This window comes from Eulemur rufifrons, chromosome 2 (genome assembly GCF_041146395.1).
Source record: "Eulemur rufifrons isolate Redbay chromosome 2, OSU_ERuf_1, whole genome shotgun sequence".
Classification (NCBI taxonomy): domain Eukaryota; kingdom Metazoa; phylum Chordata; class Mammalia; order Primates; family Lemuridae; genus Eulemur; species Eulemur rufifrons.
In genome coordinates, this window is record NC_090984.1 from 6,634,530 (window position 1) to 6,655,722 (window position 21,193).

At 56.8% G+C, this 21,193-nt stretch overlaps 1 protein-coding gene across 4 annotated transcripts; it reads right to left on the bottom strand.

The window, feature by feature from the left end:
• Positions 1-12,262: 12,262 nt before the first annotated feature.
• BORCS8 (BLOC-1 related complex subunit 8) lies at positions 12,263-21,188 on the bottom strand. Of its 4 annotated transcripts, none has more exons than XM_069477206.1 (6): positions 21,112-21,188; positions 18,490-18,602; positions 18,023-18,087; positions 16,903-17,013; positions 15,493-15,569; positions 12,263-13,579 (listed from the first exon to the last, which is right to left on the bottom strand). In XM_069477206.1, the coding sequence occupies exons 1-5, from the start codon at positions 21,146-21,148 to the stop codon at positions 15,536-15,538; spliced, it is 360 nt and encodes a 119-aa protein (XP_069333307.1). In that variant the 5' UTR covers positions 21,149-21,188; the 3' UTR covers positions 12,263-13,579; positions 15,493-15,535. The 4 variants fall into 4 exon arrangements, with proteins under 4 accessions (XP_069333307.1, XP_069333306.1, XP_069333309.1 ...); XM_069477205.1 differs by having other exon boundaries at positions 12,263-13,611; XM_069477208.1 differs by lacking the exon at positions 12,263-13,579 and adding an exon at positions 13,620-13,840.
• Positions 21,189-21,193: the final 5 nt, after the last annotated feature.

The window sequence follows — 21,193 nt, forward strand, 5'->3', positions numbered from 1 at the left end:
GATTGCCCGAGAGCCAGGAAGTCAGGGGGTCTCTCTGAACTGAGACCAGAGAGCTGAGACAGGACGTGAGTTCCAGGCAGGAGGAATAGCAGGTGCGAGGGCCCTGAGGAGGGGTGAGAAACAGCAACAGGAGGGAGCGAGGGGGGAGGGCAAGAGGCCACAGGGTCTGGGCCACTCTGGGCCTTCTGAGCTTGGGGACAGCTGTGGGTTTTGGTCTAAGAGTGATGAAAGACTGTGACAGGGTTTGACACAAGAAGCCATGGGGCTTCATTTATCCTTTTAAGACTCAGCTGTGGCTTCCACAGGGTGCAGAACTGTGGGGGACCAGGGTGGAGGTGGCAGGAGGCTGGACAGGAGGCCAGGGCTGCATCTGTCCGGGCAGAGGCTGAGGGTAGGGCCCTCTGTGCTAGGCCTGTGCCTTGCATTTTAAGTCACTGCTCTGCAGGGCCTTTCAGGGCCTCTAGAACACCAGGAGGTCCTCCATCAACTCTGGTGCCAGGCCTGAAAGGTGCTGATGAGCTCATGCAGGGATTTGACACTCCTGACCCCTGCTTACACACTCTCTGTGGCTCCCCACTGCCCTTATGAGAAAGTCACAAAACCCAGCTTGGCATTCAAGGCCACTGCCCGAATCAGCTCCTGCCTACCTCTACCTTTGATAAATATCTCTCCCTAGAAGTCACTTATTCTCCTTCTTTGCCTGGCCAACTCCTATTCACACATCAAAACCCAACTTGAAAAATCCATTCCTCCAGGAAGCCCTCTATGCCATTCCCCTGGACTCCCACAGTCCCCATTCTCCTTCTCCAGTTCTGATCACATGGGGTTAGGGGTATATATCCCCAGCTTTGTCTCCCCTAGACTAGAAGCCCCCCTGAACCAGGCCTAGGAGTGGTCAGGAAGATTTGGTGAGTGGAGCAGGTCAAGAGAGACACGACTGACCCCCTACCCCCAGCTTCCCTCAACAACTTCCTCTCAGACTCCCCAGCTGATACCCTGCCCAGAAATACACGGGCATGCAAATCCAGCCACTCAGCGGAGACCTGTCTGGGCCCAGGTGTGAAGGGCCAGCCAAGGTATGCGGAGGCGGAGGGCCTGGGGCGTGCATGTATATTTGTCCTCACATGCAAATCCCCGCCCTAAAGCCGCAGACAGACCCTGGCGGCCCATTCTCCAGATGTTGGTGTGATCGGAACTGCTGGGGGAGGTGGCGGCACATGCTGAATGTGCCGGGCACGAGGTGGGAGGCTGAGGTTTGGAGAAACCTCTTCCGCACACATAGAGCCTCGCTGCCTTTCTAGCCAGAAATCAGAGAGATGTGGCATCTGCCCAGCACAGAGGCAGAGAGAGGTAGACCCACTGGCCAGGGGATGGAACAGGGAAGAAAGGACAGGAGAAACCCAGGAGGACTTCCCAGGGGAGGACGAATGTAGTTGGGCCCAGATGCAGAGACTGGATGGGGCTTGAGCAGAGCGGCTGGGGGGCAGGCATTTGAAGCTGAGAGTCCCACCTCCCCAACCCTGTCTTTGTACCCTCATCCTTAGCATTTATTGGTATCAACCTGTGCCAACCACTGAGCTACGCTGACCTCAAAAGAAGTAGAAAGCCTAAGTAGACCAACAATGACTACAGAAGATTAGAGAAGTGACTCGGGATTTTTTTTTTTTTTTTAAGGACAGGGTCTTGCTCTGTCACCCATCTGGGCCTGTTGCCTTTTTAATGGGAGGTCCTGGACTGGATGTCGTGGCTCGTGCCTGTAATCCCAGGATTTTGGGAGGCTGAGGCCAGGAGTTTGAGACCAGCCTGGGCAACATAGCAAGACTCCCACCTCTACAAAAAATAAAAAAGTTAGCCAGGCATGGTGGTGCATGCCTGTAGTCCCAGCTACTCAGGAGGCTAAAGCAGGAGGATCACTTGAGCTATGATTGTGCCACTGCACTCCAGCCTAGGTGACAGAGTGAGACCCTGTCTTAAAAAAAAAAAAAAGCCCCCCACTATCATGGCTGCTGTGGTGATTGGGGTCTGTCCAGGTAGAAGTGAGGTGACAGGAAAAGGCTGGGGCAGGTGTCCAGGTGGGAGACCTGGAGTTTGAACCAGGATGGAGGTGGCAACTGGATCAGTGGCACATGGGCTGATCAGCTGGTGACCAAAGGGGCAGGATGAGCTGGTGGCACATGCCTGGGGTAGGGGAGGAGTGGGCCTGAGCACTGTGGGGGGTGAGAGTGACTGGGGGGACAAAGGAAGATCTCAGGAGTGCAGATGCATCATAAACTTTCTACGGCAGTCTCTGTGGTCACTAAGTCAATCAACAAACACCACTCCGAGGTCCTTTAAGCCATAGACAATCACCTTCCCAGCCTGGTGAGGTCTCTTGGCCCCCAGGTAATAGAAGGGGGGAATCCCACCCTCCCACCAGCCCTTTACCTACGGGAAGACTCAGTTTTCTCACCTGTAGATTAGGGTGAGAATCCGTCTCCCACCCGCTGGGGAGGAGGTAGGGAAGAGGGTCTGTCGATGGTCTTGCTTCCCAGAAGCCAAAAGGAAGAGGGACCTGGCCTTGGAAGTGGGGAGGCTGAGTCAGTGTGCCATCTTGCCAGACCACGGCGACACCCTCGGCCCCCACTTCCTCCCTCATCAAATGGGTCCCAGGACCCTAACCTCCAAGGCTTTGCAGCAGGGGGCCTGAGAGGAAAGATCAGGAAGGGTTCACGGTCCCTTTCTCGGCTTCTAGCGGGGCTTTAACAAAGGGGGCACGAGTTGCAGAGTCATTTTGCCAGACCCCTGAGCCCGCAGGGAGCCGCGGCCTGGCGGGGGAGCCAGGCGGGAAAGGAGAAGTGAGAGGCAGGTGGGTGGCGGGGGGAGGGGAGGGCCCGCGGGAGGCGGCTGAGCGGGGAGGGGGCGCCGCTCCGCGAATCAGGCCGGCGGCCCCGCCTCACGCAACCCAGGCTGCGGTTTCATCACCTGCTCCCCAAGTACCTCATTACGGGCGACAGGAAGAGCCCCTTGGAAAGCCAGGACCCTCCCTCCTCTCTCCTGGGGGCTCGCATGGCTCAGACCCCAGCTGCCCACGACCCTCCCTCCCCAGCGGGAGCCCGGAGCCGCCTCCTCCCCTGGGGAGCTGGCTCAGCCCCCAGCAGGCCCTGGAGCCCTACATGCTGGGAGAGGGTGGGCTCCAGCAATGACTCCCCTGCAGCCAAACCTCTCTCAGCCTCAGCAAAGGGGGACGGGCCGGGGCCGCCTCGCTGAGCTGGCGCTTTGCAGTCAGTGCTGTGTAGATTCAGGCAGCTGCCATGGTCACGGGGCCCTGACCCCTCCCAGAAGGCCTTGGGGTCACCTCTTCCTCCACCCTGGGATGGGGGGCCCAGTTCAGGGGTGCTGAGGGGCAGGGACATGTTGGTTTGGGGGTCATTCTGTCCTTGTATGGACATAACGGGAGGTAGGGACATTCCCCCCCACGGAGACCCCCAAGCTCATACAAATCCCCTCAAAATCCACACATGCCTTAAACACAGTGGATCCCCAAACACACAAGGATGCCTCATACAAAAGTCCCCAAAGCACACGCAGTCCGCAGTACACCAAACCCACACAACTCTCCAAAGGCAAACGCCCCCAAACATACAGATCTGTCTGCACATTGGGCCCCCGATACACCCAGCCCCCCCGGCACACACAGACCTCCCATCATGTGGGGTCCTCCAACAGCACGTAGATCCCCCAAATGTCATGCAGACCCCCCAACAACATGCAGACCCCCACCACATAGACATGCGCACATACCCCAAAGGCATGCAAACCCCTGGTTACATATAGACTCCCCAACAACATGCAGACCCCCCAAATTCGTGCTGGTTCCCCATTATACACAGGGTCCCCAGACACAGGGAGGGCCTCCGTCCCTGCAGTGGAATGCCCCCCACCTTCCTTCCTGAGGCAGGGTGGTTGGCACCCCTCAGGGGACAGATGCCAGCTAGGAGTTGGGGGCGGTGTCTGAGGGTGTGAGGAGTGTTTGAATCTGGGAATCCCAGAATGTTCCAGCTGGAGAAGGCCCCACGGGGAACCCTTTGTCCCCAGGTCCCTCTGGCACCCATGGGGACACTAAGGCCCAGGAGGAAACTGAGGCCTCAGTCACTGCCCCCAGACATCCCCCCTGGCCTGCTCCTGGGAGGGAAGGTGGCCGGTATAGAGGCAGGGCCTGGGATGGGGACTCACATGCTGCCCTGGGAGTCCACGGTGGCCACGCACTGAGAGGCCAGGGCTGGGGCTGTGGGGCCAGCTAGTCCAGGCTTTGAATCCTGACTCCGTCATTGCATGGTGCTTTCTGGGCTCAGTTTCCCCATTTGTACAATGGGCTCCAGCAAACTCTCCAGGTGCCCACCCACCTGTCCCCAACTCAGAAAGGTCTCCTCTACCGGCAAATGCTCAGCACCCCCCTTCTGCCCCTTTTTGGGCACCTGACTGGTGCACTGGACTGGCCCCAAACAGACCTGCCTCTGTCCATCCCTGTCTCTCTCCTGGGCCATGCGCTCCCCTAGAACACCCTTCTTGGCTGGCCCAGGTCTGCTGAGCTGCGACACCAGACACCCGTCCTACAAGGATCTGCAGAAACCCCTCTTTCTGGAGGGATTCCCAGGCAGAATTCAACTTTCTGCACTTAGCCCTACTGGAGATTTTTTGCATTTCTTTGTTGCTTTTTTTTTTTTTTTGAGACAGGGTCTTGCTCTGTCCCCGGGCTAGAGTGCAGTGGTGTTGTCATAGCTCACTGCAGCCTCCAACTCCTGGGCTCAAGCGATCCTCCTGCCTCAGCCTCCTGAGTAGCTGGGACTATAGGAGTGAGCCACCATGCCCGGCTAATTTTTCTGTTTATTTATTTAGTTAGTTATTTTTGTAGAGACGGGGTCTCGCTATGTTGCTCTCTTTGATGAGCATCTTGCCCCACTAGGATGTCCTGCTCTGTGACCGCAGGGACGGATTCTCCCCAGCACCTGGCACACAGTTGGCCTCCAATCACCCCTCCTTGAATGAACGCGCAAACAACTGCTTAACAAGCAGAAGAAATATCGGCAACTTGTTCAGTTTTCTTTTAGATATCTCATGGCTCACGCAACAAATTCAAGGCTCCACGTGGCCCGTGGGCCATCAGTTTGAGACGCCTGCTCTAAACAACCTTCACAGAAAAACAGCCAAAGGGGCAGTGCTGGTGACCCTGGTCCTTTCGGGCCAAGGAACTGACCCTCTGAAGGTCCTACTGCCCAGCTTGGAAGGAAACCATATCCACAGGACCACCCATGGCAAACCTGGCCTGGCACGGGTGTCCTCACCTGCCCTGATGGCCAGTTCCTCTGTCACCGCCACTGCAGGCTGAGGCCCACCGCCCCATCCCACCTTCCCTTGGGAGGGACCCCGACCCCTGGAGCCAGGGGAAACCCCACGCTGTGAAGCTGACCCTGCTGTCCCATGCAGGTTGGAGACCAGGGCCACCTAAGGCCCCCAGCAATGTCCCTGGAGCTGCAGGGATGGCCCAAGGTTTCACTCTCTTTGTTCCAGAGAAAGATGTCCCTGTAGGGCCCCAGAAATTCTCCCCCAGAGGCCCAAGCGTCTCCGCTTGGGAAATTAACACATATGTCAGTGCTGGGTGGAAGGGGCTCTGCACACAGCCCAGCAGGCCCGAGATGCAGCCAGCAGGGACCCCGAGATGGGGGCTTTAGGCTATTGCTAGCTCGCAATATCTTCCCCCAGAAATGTCTGCGGGCCCACCAGGTGCCAGGGACACGGGAGCAGGGAGTGGGCAGAGCCTGGCCTCCCCCACTGCCCCGTCTGGTAGGGGAGGCAGCAACAGACACGAAACCGTGTCTGGGACGGAGGTCTGCATGCAAGAAATCAAACAGGGAGAGGCAGTGGAGCAAGGCAGGGCAGTGAGCTTCTTGTGACAGAGGGGCCAGGAGGGCCTTTCTGAAGAGGGGTGGTCTCAAGGATGAGAGGACACCAGTCGTGTAGGGATGTGAGGGACAGAATGACAGGTGCAAAGGCCCTGAGGTTGGAATTTGCTGGGCGGGTTCCGGGAACAAGGGAGGCCAGTGTGGCTGGGGCAGGCGGAGACAGGAGGGCAGGGAGTCTGCAAGGGGACTCAGGGGACAGAATGAGGGGTGTGGACTATAGAGCAATGGGGAGCTATGGAAGGTATGTGAGCAGGCGAGGGCTATTGTCTGATTCAGGATTTTCAGAAGGCTCTGTGGCTGCCATGGGGAAAAGGCCTGTTGGGATAGGGGGTCAGAAAAATGCCCAGCAGAGATGGCGCCTGGAGCAGGCCAGGCTGCAGGCTGGGACAGTGGACACGGCAGGCCCGTGCCCACAGCAGCAGGTGAGACACTTTATTCCAACCTACCACAATCGCTCCCCTGCCTGGGCCCCACCTTGACCTTGGGTGAATTTGGATCTGGAGGAGAACAGCGGCTGGTGGATGGTGGGATAGAAACGGCCTGGATGGGATTCACCGGCATCTCCACTTGCTCACCGTGCTGCTGGCACCTCCTGTTATTGAGTGCCTACTGTCTACCCGGGTGCACGCCCCACCTCATTTACGCACAAGACCTGCCTGACCCACAGACAGCCCAGGGGAGTGGAGATGGTCACCTCTGTTTTACACAGAAGAGGCAGGCTTCATCTAGGGGCCACATGGCGAGACCCCCACATCCCTACTCAAGTCTGGGCCAGCCCACTGCACCCCAAGATCACCACACCCCAAATCACTGCCCAGACCCAGTCTGGGAAGTGGGCACCGTCAGAGCCCAAGACACTCATTCCGGGGGTGTCAGGGCAGCCACATAAGTCCCTGAGATGCCGGGCCAGGGAGGCCGAGAAATGGGACTCAACCTCCTTGTGCACCCCATGGGAATTCACCAGTGGGGGCTAGGGTGAGTTCCCTGACCCCTAAGGGATCCCAGACACATTCTAAGCCTCTCAGAAAAAATGACATCTGTCCCCAGGTGCGTATGTGCCTCAAACCTTCCAGAAGGCCAGACCCCCAACATGTCTACACTCATCGCCTCCAAGTTGGGCTGATGAATGATTTTAATTCTCTTTCTCCTCTTCATTTGCATTTTCCAGACATCCACCTGGTTGGGTCGTGATTTAACCAAATCATTAGTTGGAACTGGGAAGCCAAGACTGGGCTCCACTTGCTCAGGTCACAGAAGTGGCCACAGAGCTCAGAGAGGGGAGGCAACTGCCGGAGGTCACACAGAGGGGAGGGAGAGGAAGCCGGGCCCCTCACCCCTGGCTTCTGTTCTCTCAGGGGACTGAGCAGTGGCCTTGAGCCACTTTCTCTGCGGGGCCTGGGTGTCCCCACCTTGCCTCCATCTTCCCTCCCACAAATCTGCTTCCAGCTCTCGCCAGTGAGACCCCACACCCCTAAATGTCCTGAAATTCTGTTTGCTGGAGGCCGAGATTCCGTCCTCAATTCAGACAGGCAGTGGGCAACAGGTAGGGGATGGGAGAGAGAGAGGCTGCCTTTTCAGGAAACCCCTCTGACCTCTGGAAATCAAACCTAAAACGCTGGTTCTTGGAAGTCCAAATACTTTTTTGAACCTAGTTGCCTTCACTCCAAAAGTCTGAGAGTTCCTGTTCCAGATGCCAAGCGCTTAGAGGTCCTGACCTTCCCCAGTGACAATTCTTGGCCAGGTCAGGCACAAGCCCTCAGCTATTTCTGACTTCTTGGGTCTGCAGCTTGGGGCTGGGGGTGGCCAGGGACCCGTGTTGCTCACATCTGCAGCCCTGGACCGTGAGAGAGGCAGGGAGAGAGGGCCATGTCTTGAAAGTAACGCTGCCACCAGGTTGTTGTGTGCTGACAGCTACAGAAGGCTGTGACTCTTGTTCCTATACCCAAGTCCCAGATGGGGATGCTGAGGCACAGGGAGGGGAGTTGGCCCTGGCAGCTGTGGCCCCCTCATATCCTGGGGCTCTGTGCCCACTGTCCTGCCATGACCCACTAGGGCACATCCACAGAAGGAAGGCATGGGTTGTGCACAGTTGCCAAAGGAGTGTGCACGAGGAGAGGGGACACCGCAGCTCTCAGACTCAAAGCTCACAGACACATAACAGGGCTCATGGCACCACAACTTTGGAGACACAACTCTCCAACTCAGAACTCCTCAACAAGGTGCAGTGGCTCATGCCCATAATCCCAACACTTTGGGAGGCCAAGGCAGGAGGATCGCTTGAGGCAAGGAGTTCAAGACCAGTTTGGGCAACATAGTGAGGTGGTTAGACCTCATCTCTACAAAAATGAAAAAAAAAAAAATTAGCTAGGCGTGGTGGTGCATGGCTGTCCCAGCTACTCAGGAGGCTGAGGCAGGAGGATCGCTTGAGCCCAGGAGTTTGAGGCTGCTGTGAGCTATGACGATGCCACTGCACTCCAGCCTGGGTGACAGAATAAGACCGTGCCTCTAAAAAAACAGAAAACGAAAAAGAAAAACCTTTCCAACTCACATCAAAACCTCAGACACAAACCTCTTGGACACGCAACTCTCAGACACACACCCTCGATATACACCTCTTCAGACACACAACACCATCAGACTCTCAACTCCTTGGACACACAACCATCAGGCACGCACGCCTTGGACACAACACTTGTGCACACAGACTCAGAAACACAATCCCTTGGACGCACTCTTCAGACTTACACAACCCCTGAGACACACAACTCTCGGAAACACAACTTGCATGCTTGCACCCCTCGGGGATATACTCCTGGGAGACACAGCCCCTTCATACGCACACCCAACCCCGGGACGACAGCAGCACACCCGGACGTCCCAACCCAATGCAGCCCACAGAAGCCGTTCAGAGGAAGACACCGCACGAGTCTCGACCCGACGTGACACGCACCTGCTGGGCCGGGCCCTCGGACGCGGAGCGCAGGGACCTGCGGCGGCGGCACACAGCTCTCTGCGTCCCGGGCCAAGGTGGCCTTCCGAGCGGGCGGCCCTCCCCCGGGAGCTGATTGGGCGAGGCAGGCTTATTTGCATAGAGGGCGTTGCCGTGGGGCTGTGATGGGCGGGCACTTGGGCGTGGCCCCGCCCCGGGAGTTCGGGGGCCGGGACTTAGACAGAAGAAGCTGGTGGGGCGCATGTATAATAAGGGAAGGACGGGGCGGGGGGGCAGTGGTGAGGGGAAGGCTGGGTAAGACCGGCCAGGCTTCCCCCGCCCTCGCTAGGAGCCCTTGACCTTACTGCTGAGCCCTGACCCTTCTGTGACCCGGACCCTAACCTGGACCCCGTTGTTCCTAACTCTCCCACTGCTCACAGGCGATGCTGACCCTAGCTCACACCCAGACGGAGGGACTACAGAAAGGGACTCTGGGATTGCCTGTGTGGCCTTGCTGTGCCTCCACAGGAAGGTGACAGACGCTCTGCTGCTGGTCCAACGACACTGCCCTGTCCCCCCTCCACAGCCATGCCCCTGTCCTTTCCTCTCCCTCCTGGCCACTGTTTCCTTCACTTCAAAGGTCAGCTGTGGGGGAGTCTTCCAGGACTGGACCCCAGCCCAGACTCTAAATTCCCCCCCTCCCCCCGGATCCCAGCACCACCCTGCCCAAGGCAGACCCAGAGGAGGATCAGAGGGGGCTTGATGAGTTTATCAGTGTGAAAAGAATTACGAGATGAAGATGGCTCGGGACTGGGCAACTCTGGAGAAGCCTACATACTCCCCAAGCCCTGCGAGGTCAGGCCGGGGCCAGAGGGAGGGCTGGGAGGCTGGGACAGGCCAGAACTGGAGACAAGGGCTGTGCCACAGGAGTCAAGGAGGGCTTCTAAGAAGAGAGGGGCATTTGTACTGGGCCTTCAAGTAGGAGTAGGAGTTTGTCACTGGGAGAAGGGCTTTTCAAGAGGGAACAGCACTTGCAGATGTGCAGAGGAAGAGCACAGAGCATTCTTAGCGGGGGCCAGGGGCCAAATGAGGGAGATGAAGCCCAACAGTGGTTGGGAGCAGATCAGGCTGGGAGCACAGGCAGGGGCTCAGAGTGGGGAGGAGGTGATTGATGAGGGGCCGATGCAGGGAGGAGAGCAGGCGGGTTGCAGTGGCTGCCTGGTGTGCATCTCCTGGGGAGACAAGAGGTGCCTACACCCCTGGACTCAGGGAGACACATGTGGGGAGATGCTAGTGTATGGGGGACCCCGAGGCAGGGAACAAGGGATCTGGGAGGCTCTTGCCTCTCCCTGCACCTCAGTTTACCTGTCTGTGACATGGGCAGCTTGGGCCTCTCGTCTAGGCACAGCCTTCGTTTTGGACAGAAAAACCGGGGCTCACACTGTGTCATCAGCGAGTCTCCCCCGCCCCCACCCAGTGCTCCATGCCACACACTCCGGTGTCCCAAGGACACACCAGGGCCCGGGCCAGGCTAGGGGCTTCCGCCTTGGCTCTGAGGTGCAGAATAGGGCTCAGGGAGCTTGAAGGTGGCTGGGGAGCCCAGGCCCTCCAAGGGCTGCTCTGTTTACCCGCAGCTGCCCTCTGCCTCTGATGCAACAGGCAGGCTCTGGTTACGTGAGGGTGGCAGCTGGGCCAGCTCTGGGAGCAGCCGGGGTGTGGTGGGAAGGGCCGGCCTAGCGGAGCCAAGCCAGCTGGGCTACACCTCCATGCACCCTGACCCTCCATGCGCGCCCACCAACCAACGGGGCTCCCTCTCCTGTTCCTGCCTCCCCGCCAGCTCTCAGCTCCCCCCGCCCCCTTCCTATTCTGATCACACCTCCCATGTCATTAGTTGGGCCCCCCAGCAGGGCCATCAAGAGTCTGGACCTTGGTCTTCTTAGATGAGAAGATCCTTAGTTGTGGAATAAGAGGTTGGATGTGGAGTGGAGAGGTGGGGGGGACTGGGAAGGGGGCCTGGGAGATGGGCGTGGGTGGAGGAGGCAGAGTGGGAGGATGGAGGTGGAGGAGCTGCTGCCCCCACTCCTCCAGTTCCTCTCCCAGAATGTCAGCGGGGAAGGCTTTGAAGGACCTTCCATGGCAAGGACGGTGTGGCACAGTGGGTAGGGAGGGGCCCCGAGGTTAGAGAACCCTGAGTTCCCAACCCAGTGTTGCCGCCCTCTCACTGTGTGACCTCAGGCCAGTTGTGTCACCTCCTCTGAGCCTTTCTGAGCCTTTTTGTCCATATGAGACCTGGGGACAATGGCAGCCCCTCCTCCTGGGGGACTGGAGCATTTCAAGACCCACCTACAGTGCCCCCTCCTCCAAAAGACTTCCCCATCCTCCTCCCGTTTGCGGTCCCTCCACCCCATCCCTTCTTCCGGCCCAGCACCGGCCCTGGGGGCTGGGGGTGTACATGTCCAGCTTTGTCTTCCTCAGCTTGGGGGCTCCTCAGAGCCGAGCCCAGTGCATGATGGCCCCAAAGGGGTGTCTCCATGGGTTTCTTGAACAACTGGAGAGTCCCAGAGAGGGTGTGAGTGGCAGAGGAGCAGGGAGGCCAAACTTAGGACACCCAGGAGCCTTGTTGGGGGACACAACAGGGCTAGGAAGGGGCTTCCCAGGGGCCTGACTGTGCAGGACTCTCCAGGAGGGCAGAGCAGGCCTGAAACAAAAACCAGGACTTGGAACCAAGGGCTAAGGACAAAAACCCATTGGTCCTGACCACTGCAGACAGACCAGGGTCAGGTTGCTGCCCCCTAGGGGCTTCCTTTTACCACACCCACAGATTTGAAAGGGCTCATACTTCACTCAGGGTTGGGATCCCTCCCAGGTCATCTCTGGCCTCGTGGCTGCCAGGCTGCTACTTGAATGCCCCATGGCACGGGGAGCTCACTGTCTCTTTTGTGGCCGGGAGCAAGTCCTACTGAGCGGGGTCTGGGAGTGCCCTTGCCCTCCACCCTGACAACGGAGGCTGCCAGCCTCTCGGAGCCTCAGTTCACTCTCTGAAAAGCTGGGGTGAGGGCACATAGGGTGACAAAGGGCGGAGAGTCACAACGTGCTCGGCTGGACCACCCAGGACTGCGGACAATGACCACTTGGAGGCCCAGCCCCCGGCCACGGCTTTGCCTCTTGCGCCCTCTGGCGGCAGGATGGGGCGGGGCGTCCTCCGGGGGGGGAGGGCGAATCGGACATGCAGATGAGACGCAAATTAACCAGCACCGGCCAGCCCTTGGAATCGTGGTGGCGAGGTGTCTGACAGTCCGGAGTCCTGCTCAGACTCCTTTAAAAGGAGAGGGCTATTAGCCTCTGGCTGAAGTCGCATCCAGAACGACATGAAGCCCCGGAAAGGTCTGGGGCACCCCACAACTGCGCCCCATTAGCTCCCAGTTCCCCAGTTGCCCAAGGCAGCTGCTGGGATATATGTGATGATCTCACGTAGCTGCCTGTTTGTCCCACGGGTCATTAAAGCATCCCCCTGGCCCACAAAGGGGACCCTCTCTGCTTCCCCTAGGGACCCCCTTGGAACCCCTCCTCCCACGATAACCCTGTTGCACCAAGCTGGGGGATCCTTCCAGAGTCGTAGGCCTGGGATCCACCCTGGCTATGCCCTGAACAACTCCATTCTCCTCTTTCTAATACATTTTACTGGAACAAAGGACTCTGGGCTAACACTGCATTGGCACTTGGAGGTGTACGAACCGTGGACACGTGACCACTCAGGCTTGGAATTCACAGGCAGGAGTGCCGGCTCTTCTGCATGTGGCTGTAGAAACACTCAAAGCAAATTTTGGCAAAAATGGTAATTCAGGGGCTCATGAAACTGAAGAATTGAGATTGACTAGTGTCAGGTACAGCTGGGGCCAGGGCCACAAGCAATGCTCTCAGGTGACGCCCCTTCCGGCCACTCAGCTCAACCACCTGGGCAACAAGACACTTCCTTCTTCATGCTTCCAGCAAAATTCCCAGGGAAGCCCTCTCATTGGGTCACATGCCCATCTCCAACCACTCACTGTGATCTGGGAGATGGGGGGCTCTGACTGGCCAGGTCATGGTCCCATGTCTACCCCTGGAACTCAGGGTGGCTTCTCCATATGGTCAGGGCCTGGGGCAGAAGTTGCTGCTTGAAGCAGAACACAGGTGGGGCAGGCAGGTCTGAGAGTGTCCACCTCATCCTGTAGAGAGGTCCAGTCCAGACAGAGAAAGGGAGAACCAGAGAGGGCTAGCGCCAGGCCCTGCATCACACAGCACGCCAGGGGCAGGGCTGGGGCCAAACTAGGCCAGGGTCTCCTCTTCTCTTGCTGTGAGACCTAGCGCAAGTCACGTCTCCTCTGGGAGCCTCTCTTTTCCCATCTGTGTTTGGGTGTGAGACCTGCTTTACGGGGCTGTCTGAAGATAAAATGAGATTATCCTCACGCAGCCTCCAGCACAGCGCTGGGCACACAGTGGGTGCACGATCAGGATTATGGAGGTGGCAGTTATTGGTCCAAGGGGCCGTGTCCATGGCTGATGGGGGTCAGGTAAGAGTCCAGGAACAGCAAAGACACATCTGGGGACATTCACACCGGGGCGCGGAAGCTTCAGGCAGGAGCAGGAGGAAGGTGCCAGTCACTCTTGCTCAGTCTTCGGTCCTTATCAGGCGCCACGAGACTGTGTCCAAGGGTCCACTTTGGTCAGGCTGGGGGGCCAGGGCCAGAGTCGGGGTGTGGTCTGAGAGGTAGACCCAGGGGGTAAAGCGGTAACCAAGGAGGAAGCCCAGTTGGGCTAGGGACAGAGTGAAGCTTGGGAGTTGGAGGGTCTGGGTGGGGATCCTGGCGCTTCTGAGCACAGGTGGTGACCCCGGGCTGGCTCCCTCACCTCTTTGAGCCTCGGTTTCCTCTTTTGTAAAACAGAGTAGTGTTTAGGGTCCTGGGACTAGAGAGGCAGGTGACAACTTGATCTGTGAAGGTCAGCAGTGACCCTGAGGGGAGCAGCTTTGCAGTAAGGTGGGGGTGGGAGGCCCTGAGCGGGGTGGCGAGGCAGTGGTTCTGGGGAGAAGAGACGGGTCTGTGGGGACATAGGTGGGGTCAGGGGCATTTGACAGGCACAGCAGAGGAGGGGACAGCAGATGACGCAGGGGAGTGGGGAGGGCAGAGAGGCAGCATCCTTGAAGGATGAGTGGGAAGGACTGGGGTGCGGAGGGTGGCATGGCGGGTGGGCCCAAGACTGGTGCGGGGCACAGGGCTGGGCAGCCAAGCCCCTGGGGCAGCCCCTCCTGCTTCAGGCCCCCTAGATGGTCCCCCTAGATGGCTCCACCCCTCAGCCCGTGGGACTCCTCTCCATGCCCACACTGAAAGCTAAGCCTGGGTTGAGCAGGTGCTCAGGAAGTGCTCACTGACTGTGGTGCCTAGTAAGTGCTGACTGGACACACATGAACTCTGCTGCCTCTTGGCTCTGGGGGTTACAGCTCTGAGGGGCTGGGGGGCCCCATCTGTACCCACCTCCCCATGACCTCAGAGAGGGCCTCCATGGCACAGGGGACAAGCACAGTGCCTGGGCTCCGTAAGTCCCCGGGCACCTTGTACCATCCTGCACCTGCCCCTCGGGGGCACAGAATGACCATGCATCAGAGCTCCCTGGTGCCAAGCCCTCCACCTGTGCTCAGCCACATGGCCCAGGCTTCATGCCGCCCTTGCGCAGCCGTCTCTCCTATGGTCCTGGGCCTGGCCACGTGATTGATCTCGCCAATGGGACACCCGCAAATGTGAAGCAAACAGAGGCTGGGCGAGCAGTTTGCACGGGTGCTGCCCTGCTGGAGAGGCTGCGAGGAGAACCTGACCACCCCCCACCCCCCAACTCTGCTGCTCATAGCACCAGTCAAGGACCAGACCTGTGAGTGAGGTCCCCTCTGAGCTGCAGCTGAGCTCCAATGAGGGCCACACGAGTGACCCCCAGATGAGAGCAGAACTGCCCAGCTGAGCCTAGTCCAAATCGCAAAATCCCGAGTAGGTAAATTATTGGGGCTGTAAACCACTAAGTTTTGGGGTAGTTTGTCATGCAGCAATAGCTGACAGCTACAATGTATATCCATCATTGTACCCTGTACCCTCTCTGTCACTTGATGAGCCATCTTTCCAGAAGGGCAACAAAGGGACCAGAGTGGGGAAGGAACTTGCCAGGGTCACACAGCAGGTGGGCAGTGGAGGGGCATTACAGAGGTGGGTGGGTAACTGTCACGCTGGGCTTTGCATGAGAATGTGTTTGGGTAAAGCGGGCTGTTGGCGTGTGGTGGGCCAGGGAGATGTTGAGCCCCCTTCTTAGTCTTGGGGGTGGGGAATCCTGGGACTGGGACAGGGCTTGTGGCCTGGATAAGAGGCAGGAAGAAGGTGGAGAGAGTGAGGGAGATGGCTGACAAGGTCCCTGAGCAGCAGAAGACACAGAGCGGGCTACACTGGACCTGCAGACACCCCTCCTGTCCTCCCACCCTCAAAACCATCCTACAGGTCCAGTTAGAAAGTCCCAAGTGGTTAGACAAGCAGGTCCCTGCTTGGATGCCAAGTGGGCAGGTTAGTTCAGAGCAGAGAGAGTCTCACAGCTGCCCTCGGCACTGACCTGGGTTGGGGGAGGTGGAGAGGCCTCCAAGTCTCTTCTGGGATCAGGCTGAGGAGGGCGGGGGTGGTTCCTCGGGGCTGGAACAAAACACGTGCAGCTTCCATGAGGCCCGGGTCAGAGGCCATGTGGCCTTCTCAGCTGGCCAGAGTGCAGGTTTGGGTCACATTCTGGTCCCCCTGTGGCCTTAGACTTCAAGGCATCCTCTTTAAAAATGGGACCAGCCACCCACTTCAGAGGCCATGGCTGGGACTCACTGACGCAGGACTGGGTGCCTCAAGCCCACAGGGCTTGCAAAGAGGCGCGTCAGCAGCACCGCAAGCTGCTGCCGTTGTCTTTCAGAAGTAAGTTGCATTTTCGCAACAGCAGGCACAAGGAGGGCATTTGAAAGCATTTTGGAAACCAGGAGTTGACAGTAAGAGGTGGGGCTTTTGAGTGAATTTGAGTCCCAATTGCCAACCGTCATCCCCTGGCAGAGCACCCAGATGCCACTCCTCCTCAGATGAAAAGAGCCCAGACAAACCCCTGTCAGCCGCCCTCAGAGGGAAGACTGCTACACGCCCACTCTTACGCACGCTCGAGGCCTTTTTGTTTTTGACAGTTCTCCTGTCTTAGTTATCAGAAACGGCAACAGAGATTTTTCTTCTTTCTAAATGCCTGGTGGGGGACAGGCATGCCAACCTGCGGGAGCCAGATGCATGCCATGGTGACCTTATGGCTTACGGCATGTGTATGTATGTTCATATGCAGGTTTATTAAGTTATAATGAAAACAAGAAACAAAAAGAAGAGCTACTTCTCCAAAAACTCTCCCCAGTGTGCAAAGACCGTAAGTACTTTTCATTCCCAGATCATCTGGTCCTCGGCTCAAAGCCTTCCTCTGCTCTCGAGGCCCTGGGACAGGGTGGAGAGAGGCCCCTGCCCACCTCCCTGGCCCCATCTCTTCTTGTTTGCCCGTGCGCCCGTTCCAGCCACACTGGCATTCCTCTAATGTGCCTCTGCCCTTGCCACTCTGCCACCTGGAACTCTGTTCCCTGATCTGTCTGCATGTCGTTGAGGCCACCCACTCAGAGAGGCCACCCGCTCAGAGAGGCCCCACACCCCTCTGCTTCCTTTGCAGTGCCTCTGAAATGCTCTCATCTGTTGTGTTTACCTGGTGCTGTGTCTCCCTGAGCCCACCTGTCTCAGTCACCACTGTGTCCCCAGTGCCCAGCCCAGGGCCAGGCACACAGCAGAGTTCAGGATCTGGGTACTGTGCGACTGAACTCTCCCGCTACAGATGCCAAAGGACAGGAGGAAGTCACCAGACGCCACGAGACGAGGAAAGGGAGTTTTCTAACAAGCGAGAAGCAGCGGTTCCTGGCTGAGCTGGTGGACGGTCCTGGCAGCGAGGGTGGGCCGTCCCAGGAGCTACCTGTGGCCCTGAGCGGTGGCATTCATGTGGTCCCGGATGCTGATGGCCTGTTTGAGCAGACCCTCGACGCTGCGGAAGTAGACACTGCTGTCGACCAGGTTCTTCACGGCGCTGAAATGGGAGGAGGGGCCAGGTCAGCCCCCCGGGCCGCGGTGCACCTCCATAGCCCGCCACCGGAGGGGAGCTCTCCAGAGTTTGGCGGGCACCTTGGTGATTCCATGGGCTTAAATTTTAGATTTCCCTGCTACACCTAGATGACATCTATGCAACAGAGCACACAATGGCAAGATGCAACTTTCATTTCACCGCTACTGAAACATCTAAAGTTTCAGCAGGGTAAGCACGTAAAGCTGGCCTCAAAAATATTTTGGGAATGATGGTGAAAAGAGTGAAAAAAAAAAGAAAAAATTTAAAAAATTATCTTGGTTGGGCATGGTGGCGCACAGCTGTAATCTCAGTTACTCAAGCTGAGGTGGGAGGATTGCTTGAGGCCAAGAGTTCGAGACCAGCCTGGGCAACATAGTGACACCTCGTCTGTACAATAAACAGAAAAATTAGCTGCACCTGTAGTCCCAGCTACTTGGGAGCCCAGGAGTTTGAGCAACCATGATGCCACTGCACTCTAGCTTGGCCAACAGAGTGAGATGCTATCTCAAAATAAATAAATAAATAAAATAAAAATAAATTTAAAAAAAGAAAATAGCTGGAGAAGCCATCTCCTCTTTGTAACCTGAAGATTTAGAGAAAGTCAAACAAAATAAAAAATAAACACCCATATTTGTGCTTGGCCCTCCCTTCTAGCCGCCACCCCCCCCCCCCACCAGCCCATCTGTGGTCCCAGCTATGGCAAAGAAATGCTGGCCCCTAGAGGCTCTGGCTCCCTACCTGGGTGGCACCTCCCAGAATGCTTTTACTCTCTCCTATGACAGATGGGGAGGGGCTCAGCCCAGGGAAGGGGCTCATCTGAGGCACTGGCCAGGTGGGTCAAGATTTGGCCCACACGCCTCTACAGGTAGGTTCAGGATGGGGCTCACCGGACAGCTGGCGAGGATGCCCCTGAACGCCTAGGAGGCCAGAGATGTGTAGGGAGGCCCGGGAGCGGGGAGGCTGTGACTCCTACCTGCAGGCATACTCCACAGTATAGATGGCTCCCTGGCTCTGTTCCTCCCACCGCTGCATGTCGGCCTGTGGGAGTTGGGGGGACATTTAGCAGGGGAGGCTGTGCCTGGACGGCCCTCCTCCCAGCTCTCTTAGTGGGGCTCTCATGGTGGCCACCAAGACCTTTCCTCCTGAACTCCCTTCCCTCTAAGGTCTGGGCTTCCTGTGATCACCTGGCCAACATGTCCCGGGGCATCTGCACTGGCTGTTCCCTCCGCCCGGCACGCCCTTCCCTCAGAGGGTCACACAGCTACCTCCTCAACAGGCAAGTCGCAACTACTGCAGATCTTACTGTCTCCTTCAAAATCTACCCCAGATCTGTCCACTACGGCCCCCAACCTGGCTCAGCCACCACATGCCCCCTTCCTGGTGTCCCGGCCTTCACTCCTGCCAGGCAGCCCTGGCTCCATGCAGCAGGCACCAGCTCACCTTGTGTTGGGCCAGCTCGGGCAGGGAGCGGCGCACGTGCTCCTGCAGCCGGTACAGGGCCACGGATGGCTCATTGGCCAGGACATAGATGCTCTCAGTGAACTTGTCCGTGACTGGGTCCAGGGTCAACAGCCGGCGGAGCAGGGGGCAGTGGTGGGGGGACAAGGAGACAAAGCATCAGCCTCCTGACTGCTCAACTGTGAGCTTAGCCAGAGCAGAGAGGAGCGTCCAGTGTCCCCCCCGGCAGCTGGGTCACCCACAGCATGTGATGGGCTGGAGGACATGGTCACAGCAGGGCCTCACTCGAGAGGACATTAACCCTTCCAGTGAATTCTTGCTCTTTCCCCTCCCAGATCCACTCCTGCTGCCCACTTGGACCCCCTCGCATTGCTTTCACCCCAGTGACCACAGCTGAGACTCCTGTTTAGAGAGTGCCACAGGACCTCAAAGTGCCTGAAGTTTACATCCCTGGATGGGATGACCGATGGGTGACATGAAAGCCTGTGTCCCTTGCTGCATATTGGAACCACCGGGAGGTGTAACTCATCCCTGTGAGCTCCCCTGTGGGACCACGGTGAGGCCAGATATGTCCCTCCCTTACTTAATCATATGTCCACCTCATTCAGGACCTCAGCATTTTTTTTCAATTGTCTTATACCTATTCTAATTTATTAGGTTCCATGTTTCCAGAAAAAAACAGCTTGGATACATGAAGGCAGGGACTTCTGAGCTTCAGTTTCCTCATTTGAAGAAAGGAGGGCCAGGCGCAGTGGCTCATGCCTGTGATCATAGCACTTTGGGGGACTGAGGTGGGAGGATCCTGTAAGGCCAGGAGTTCAAGACCAGCCTGGGACAATAGCAAGACCTCATTGCTTTTTTTTTTTTTGAGACAGAGTCTCACTCTGTTGCCCAGGCTAGAGTGCCGTGGCATCAGCCTAGCTCACAGCAACCTCAAACTCCTGGGCTCAAGGGATCCTCCTGTCTCAGCCTCCCCAGTAGCTGGGACTACAGGCATGCGCCACCATGCCTGGCTAATTTTTTCTATATGTTTTTAGTTGTCCAGCTAATTTATTTCTATTTTTATTAGAGACGGGGTCTCGCTCTTGCTCAGGCTGGTCTCGAACTCCTGACCTCAAGTGATCCTCCCACCTCGGCCTCCCAGAGTGCCAGCATTATAGGTATGAGCCACTGCGCCCAGCCTAAGACCTCATCTCTTAAAAAAAAAAGAAAAAAAGACCTGGGCATGGTGGCACACACCTGTAGTCCCAGCTACTTGGGAGGCTAAGGCAAGAGGATCACTTGAGCCCAGGAGTTTGGGGCTGCAGTGAGCTATGATGAGGTTGTTGCACTATAGCCCAGGCAACAAAGCGAGACCTTGTCTCAAAAAAAAGAAAAAGAAAGAGAAAGAAAAAGAAAAAAGGAATGGTAACAGCACCCACCTTGGGATTTGCTACAGAGATGGATCCAATGCTATGGCCCAGGGTGACTGCTGAGGGGAGAGAACCCAGGTGTGTCTCAGAGTCAAGGGAGGCTGCACACGAGTCTGTCATCTCACCACTATGCCCTAAGTGGGCAGAGCCCAGCCTGCCACCCCAAAACTGTGTGATCTCTTACTCTCGAAGCCTCCTTGTTTTGAAAATGAGCACAGTAATAGAATAGTTTATACCTCACAGTGTGGTTATGAAGGAGGAGGAATTAATTGTACTTGTGCTTTCTAAATAATTACCTAGAAGTAACTTGTGTAATAAAATAACAAAAAACAATTATAATTCAAAAATAGTTCGTGGCACTTAGTAATTTGTATTAATAGTTATTTGATTTATAAATACAATCGTCCCTACTATCTGTGAGAGATTGGCTCCAGGACACTCCCCCCCTGCAATACCCAAATCGGAGGAAGCTCAAGTACCTTATATAAAATGGCATAGCATTTGCATACTTTAAACCATCTCTAGATTTACTTATGTCTGTAATACCTAACACAAGGCCTACAGGTCACTTCATTCTCTGGGATTCACTTGGTGGAGGAAAAATTTAAGTTTTGCTTTTTGGTATTTTTTTCCTGAATTTCTCCATCCTCGCTGGGTTGAATCCACCCATGCGGAACCCGCGGATAGGGAGGGCTAATTATATTTGATACGTCAATGGAAACACACAAATGCATAAATACCTAAAGAAATAAGGAGACGCCACGAACAGCAATTACAACACTCCAAGCATTCTTCCAATGTGTTATAAAAATCAGGTTATGGTTTTTGCTTTTTTAAGAGACTGGGAGGGTCTCGCTCTGTCGCCCTGGCTCAAGTGCAGTGGCGCGATCATAGCTCACTGCAGCTTGGAACTCTTGGGCCCAAAAGATCGTCCCCTTTCAGCCTCCCAAAATGCTGGGATGACAGGTGAGCCACCGCGCCTGGCCGGATTATTGAGTTCTTAAAACAATCCAGGGGGGTATTACACTCCTCATTTTACAGATGACAGAACCAGGCACGGAGACGTTGTGCCTTCAAAACTAATCACTGGTCCCGACACGCTCCCTCCGCGCCTTTGCCACTCCCGCCCTTTATCAAGGCGCCCCTTCGCGAGTTCCCGGTCCCCTCTGTCCCGCCCCGGGACCTGCACCACCTTTCTTTCCCTTGAGCTGCATCTCTGGTTCCTCCATAATGACTGCGGCCCACCGAACCAGAGGCCCGAACCCGGAAGTCCG